Consider the following 5,661-nt stretch of genomic DNA (forward strand, 5'->3'; position numbering starts at 1 on the left):
AAGCAGGGCCGAGGCCCTCGAAGCAGGGCCTGGGCAGCTGCACGTGCAGGGGGCACATGAGGGACCCTCAAAGCAGGGCCTGGGCAGCTGCACGTGCAGGGGGCACATGAGGGACCCTCAAAGCAGGGCCTGGACAGCTGCACATGCAGGGGGCACGTGAGGGACCCTCTGCCAGGGCCCTGACGTGGCTCTGTTCTCTTCCAGCCTGTGCTCTCACTGTGACGCTGCCCATGAGCCTGTACAACTTCTACAAGTGAGTTTTTGGGATCCCAGGGTGGTTTGGGTGGGAAGGGACCTTAAATCTCACCCAGTCCCACCCCCTGCCATGGGCAGGGACACCTTCCACAAGCCCAGGTTGCTCCAAGCCCCATCCAACCTGGCCTGGGACACTTCCAAGGATCCAGGGGCAGCCACAGCTTCTCTGGCCAACCTAGGCCAGCCCCTCCCCACCCTCCCAGCCAGGAATCCCTTCCCAATCTCCCATCTCTCCCTGCCCTCTGGCAGTGGGATCCATTCCCTGTGTCCTGTCCCTCCATGCCTTGTCCCCAGTCCCTCTCCAGCTCTCCTGGAGCCCCCTCAGGTATTTCCTGGAGGCAGCACCGGGGATCTCCCATTGATTCCATGTATTTTCGTTTCTTTCCTTGTGTTCCAGGGCCTATAAAAGCAACACCTTGAAGCACCACTCTGTGTATGAGATCCTGCTGCCCCTCGTGTCCCCGGTGCTGCTGTTCCTGCTCTGCACCACGTGGATCTTCCTGTCCCCCTCTGACATCCTGGAGGTCCAGCCCAGGCTCTTCTACTTCATGGTTGGAACAGCCTTTGCCAACATCTCTGTGAGCAGCTTTTGCTTTATGTTTGAGAAACTGGAAAATTAGTTAAATTGAGTGTTCTCAGAGGCTTGTGCACCCTCTGTGCTGTGAGCAGCAAAGTGCTGATGGGAAGGGAGCTCCTGCTTCATTTTTGGGGGTAAATGTAAAAGGGGAGGGACTGATTTTTTGGTCAGAATCTGATCTAGCTGCATGTTCACAGATTTGCAGAATCCTTGAGGTTGGGAAGGGCTTTTAAGATCATCAGGTCAAGCTGATCCCCCAGCACTGCCCTGGCTGATCCACACTGAGCCATGTCCCCAAGTGCCACATCCACAGGGCTTTTAAATCCTGCCGGGGATGGGGCTCCACCACCTCCCTGGGCAGCTGTGCCAGAGCTGGACAGCCATTTCCATGCAGGAATTGTCCCAATATCCCACCTGACCCTCCCCTGGCACAGCCTGAGGCCGTTCCCTCTCCTCCTGTCCCTTGTTCCCTGGGAGCAGAGCCCGACCCCCCCTGGCTCCCCCCTCCTGTCAGGGAGTTGTGGGGCAGGAAAAGGTCCCTCCTGATCCCTCTTTTCTCTGGGATGAGCTCCCGCAGCTCCCTCAGATATTCCCGCTGCTCCAGCCCCTTCCCAGCTCCCTTCCCTTCCCTGCCCACGCTCCAGCCCCTCCCTGTGTCTCCTGTGTGAGGTCCCAGAGCTGCCCCAGCACTGGAGGTGCCCCAGCAGTGCCAGCACAGGGACACCCCCCGTGCCCTGGGGACAGCACCCTGGGCCCCATGGCCCCCGGCCCGTGCTCAGGCCGTGCCCTGTCCCCAGTGCCAGCTGATCGTGTGCCAGATGAGCAGCACGCGGTGCCGGCCCCTGCACTGGATGCTGCTGCCCATCGCGGCCGCGCTGCTGCTCGTCGCCTCGGGGCTGGCGGCCCACAGCGAGACGCTGCTGCTCTACCTGCTGACGGCCTTCCTCACCCTGGCACACATCCACTACGGCGTGCTCGTGGTACGTGGGGCTCGGGGCCGCTGCTCCGCTGCCGGACGGGGCGGGGAATGGGGCGGGGGAAAGCGGGAGCGCGGGTGGGAACGGCCCGGGGGTGCTGCCCGGGGCTGCCTGCAGTGTGGGCCGGATCCCTGCAGGGTTGCAGGGGTCTGAGACCTGCTGTACCCCCGGGGCTGTGTCGCGGGAGCTGGAAACAAACCCTGGAATCCCGGGATGGTTTGGGTTGGGAGGGAACTTAAAGTCATCCGGTGCCACCCCCTGCCACGGGCAGGGACAACTTCCACTAGCCCAGGTTGCTCCAAGCCCCGTCCAACCTGGCCTTGGACACTTCCAGGGATCCAGGGGCAGCCACAGCTTCTCTGGGAATTCCATTCCAGTCCCTCCCCAGCCTCACAGGGAAGAATTCCTTCCCAATCTCCTGTCTCTCCCTGCCCTCTGGCACTGGGAAGCCATTCCCTGTGTCCTGTCCCTCCATCCCTTGTCCAGAGTTCTTTTCCAGCTCTCCTGGAGCCCCATCAGGCACTGGAAGGAGCTCTGAGGTCTCCCAGTGAGGTCTCCAAGGTGCTGGGAGAGCCAGGATGGAGGGGGGATGTCCCTGGTAGGGAAAGTGGGAACACTGGAGCTGCAAAGCCACCTCCCCTGCTGTCAGGGCTGAGATCCAGGGATTTGCTCCTCTTGCTCTGCCTGAGTTCTGATCAAGAGGGAAAACAAACTTGTAGAAGACCCAAGTCCTGTCAGGAATGCCCCAGGAAGCTGCTGAGGGTAAGGAAGGAGGACAAGCAACCCCGTGTCCCCTGCCAGGCTGGGGACACCCTCCTTGGGAAGCCCCTTCTCCTGGGAAGTCCAGCTCCAACATGGAGCCTCAGAGCGGAGTTCCAGCTGTAGTTCCAGCCAGGAGTAACAGCCAGGTTGTCCTGTCTTTCCAATCAGGGCAAAGAGGCTCCTGTGCAAGAAGGATTTGTGTAACTAAGAAGCTTAAAAGAAGTTTGGTCTTGGAATCACAGCTGGAGATGGGACTGACCGGGTGGGGAAATCCTCCTGCCCATCTTTGCCCATCCCCTCCCAGGAGCCTCCCAGAGACTGTTCCCCTCCTTCCCTCCCTCCAGCTTTCCGGGGGCCCATCCGTCCCTTCTTCCAGGATAAAAGTCACTTGGAGCTGAAGAGCCTTTAAAGGCTTTGTGACTGGGGCATAACCCCAAACTGCTCCGAATTTGGGAGGGATGATTAGGAACAAACCCTCTGTTCCCAGCTCAGCCTCCTTCCACGGGAAACATCCGCCCCCCAATTTGAATGGATTCAGGGATGGTTTTTTATATAGTAATCTGAGATATCAAATTAATTTCAGCAAAATAATGAAAGCAATGCTGGGAGGAGCAGAGAAGGAGCAGGGTAAAATGTGAGGGGGAAAATCCTGCAGGCCTGGGCTCAGGGCAGCATTCCCGACCCCTGGCCCTCGGGAGGGCAGGAACAGCAGTGAGCCTGATTCCAGGTGGGCCAGGAACAGCAGTGAGCCTGATTCCAGGTGGGCCAGGAACAGCAGTGAGCCTGATTCCAGGGAGGCCAGGCTGTTACCTGGGGAGGTGTGGGAAGGCAGCAGGGCTGCTCCCTGTGCCTGGCCAGCCCCGACACCAGGGACACAGATCCGTGGGGAGTTTGCAGGGTGGGCACAGGGGGTGCAGGGGGTGGCAGGGGCGTGTTCCTGGGAGCAGGTCTGGCTCTCTGCCCTCTCCCCTCGGCCCTGCCAGCCTGGCTAACCCGTTCCTGTGTGTGCCCCGTCCCCAGGTGAGCCAGCTGAGCAGGCACTTCAACATCCGGCCCTTCTCCCTCAAGAAGCCCACCCCGGACTGACTAGGGCTGGAGGAGGAGAGAGTGGGCCTGCGCTCCGCAGAGGGACTGTAAATACCTGCTGCAAACCCCTGTAAATACTTCGGCCATCCCACAGACCCAGCCTCCTCCCCCTGGACGGGCACCAGGGCCGGGACACGCTGGGGACACTCCCACCCTCCTCTGGCACCACAAAGGGGCTTCGCCTGGAGCTGGAGCAGGAGGAGCCTCCAGGTCACTGCTACTGTATCTGAGACCAGCTGAATGTTCCCAGGGAAACGTCCAACTGTATCTGAGACCAGCTGAATGTTCCCAGGGAAACGTCCAACGCCGGCTCTTGCTCAGGTAAAGCTGGACGGGGATGCAAAGGCTTTACCTGAGCAAAGCCCCTCTGGGCCTGTCACCAAAACCAACACGGGGCTCGTTTCTCCCAGGTCGGGGGAACATCCTGGTGGTCGGGGCAGTTCCTGGCTGTCCCCAGCCCTGCTGGACAGCCCTCGGCCTGGGCTGGTACCTCTGGGGCACATGGTGACAGCTCTCCCACGTTCTCTCCTGCCTTCCTGCATTTGGGCAAATATTGCACCCTTTTTAAGAAGGGGGGGAAAAAAACCCCCCCAGACACACACAAAACTTGTAGTTAAATCCTGACTGATGGGGGGGAGGGCTTAAAAAGTCAGGGCTCAATTTCCTGTAAGAGTGGGACTGTGGCTTCTGCCTGCCCTGCTCGAGCTGTGGGTGCCTGGGACCACATCTCAACCACATCCCTGCCTGTCCGTGTGTGTTCCCAGTCCAGGAATGGGGTTTGGGCTCCCAGTGGCCAGGGGAAGTGTCTGAGCCCACAGGGCTGAGCTCCCACGTCTTCCTCCCAGCAGGGCTGTGCTGTTGTGGTCGGCTCTGCGGGTCCTTGGCTGCCTGAGCCACCACTCCCAGGCACAGCCCGGCCCTTCCCACCAGCGCTTCCACCGCCTGGAGAAGCACCCGGAGCCTCGTGTTGGTTGTGTGTGCACCTTCAGAGCCCTCACTGGGGGGGGGTGTGGTGGGAACCCTCCCAAATCCCACTGTCTCCTCGTCCCCGGCGGCCGCGTGTCTCATCCAGGGATCTCTTTGTTTACTGTCCGCTTGTCCAAGACGTGTGTGCGTTGATCTGACTTTTTGTTTTTATGATTGAGTTCGAGTGGGGTGGTGAAGACTGAATGCTGATTTCCTTTTCCTGTTGGCTTGATTTAATGCAGACCTGTGCTTGAATGAAGAGTGTAGCTTAAAGCCAGGCTCTGGAAAGGCTGCATCCGGAAGCGAACAAGCACAGCAGATAGTGCAGGTGTAACTGCCATGGGAACAAAGTCCTCCAGACTCTGATTACTGTGCAACGTGGGGCACAACAGCCTGGTCAGGGCGTTTTCCTTCTGCAGGAGGAGGCTCCTGCTGCTCTAGGAAACCTCCGACATGTGAGTTACAGCAGCAAGTAACTGCTGTCTGATGGGTTTGCTTTTGTAAATTGGAATCACTGTCACGCAGGAGACGAGACTTGAAACCCTGAGGTTGAGCTCGTGAGTTCGTGGGGCTCAACTCGGGGCCACTTGGTCACCCCTTGGTCGGCCCATGGTCACATGGTACGGCCTGTGAGGAGCAACTGGGGCCTCCCCCAGGGCTGAGGGATGAACAGGTACCTCCCCCTGGGCTGAGAATGAACAGGTACCTCCTCCCTGGGCTGAGGAACAGACAGGTACCTCCCCCTGGGCTGAAAATGAACAGGTGCCTCCCACTGGGCTGAGGAACAAACAGGTACCTCCCCCCGGGCTGAGAATGAACAGGTGCCTCCCCCAGGGCTGAGGAACAAACAGGTACCTCCCCCTGGGCTGAGGAGTGAGCAGGTACCTCCTGAGGGCTGAGGAACAAACAGGTACCTCCCCAGGGCTGAAAATGAACAGGTACCTCCCACTGGGCTGAGAATGAACAGGTACCTCCCCCAGGGCTGAGGAACAAACAGGTACCTCCCCCAGGGCTGAGGAACAAACAGGTACCTCCCCC

The 5,661-nt window shown here is 59.6% G+C and overlaps 1 protein-coding gene across 1 annotated transcript in view; it reads left to right on the plus strand.

Moving 5' to 3' along the window:
• The window catches only part of EPT1 (ethanolaminephosphotransferase 1), a 13,916-nt gene extending 8,422 nt beyond the window's left edge, over positions 1-5,494 (plus strand). Inside the window, exons 6-9 of the mRNA XM_017839244.1 lie at positions 205-253; positions 653-833; positions 1,630-1,812; positions 3,592-5,494. Coding sequence (XP_017694733.1) covers positions 205-253; positions 653-833; positions 1,630-1,812; positions 3,592-3,708 — 530 coding nt within the window. The 3' untranslated portion in view covers positions 3,709-5,494. The remainder of the gene's footprint in view (positions 1-204; positions 254-652; positions 834-1,629; positions 1,813-3,591) is intronic.
• The last annotated feature ends 167 nt before the right edge of the window (positions 5,495-5,661 follow it).

Source organism: Lepidothrix coronata, unplaced genomic scaffold, assembly GCF_001604755.1.
Source record: "Lepidothrix coronata isolate B3197 unplaced genomic scaffold, Lepidothrix_coronata-1.0 Scaffold391, whole genome shotgun sequence".
NCBI classification, from domain to species: domain Eukaryota; kingdom Metazoa; phylum Chordata; class Aves; order Passeriformes; family Pipridae; genus Lepidothrix; species Lepidothrix coronata.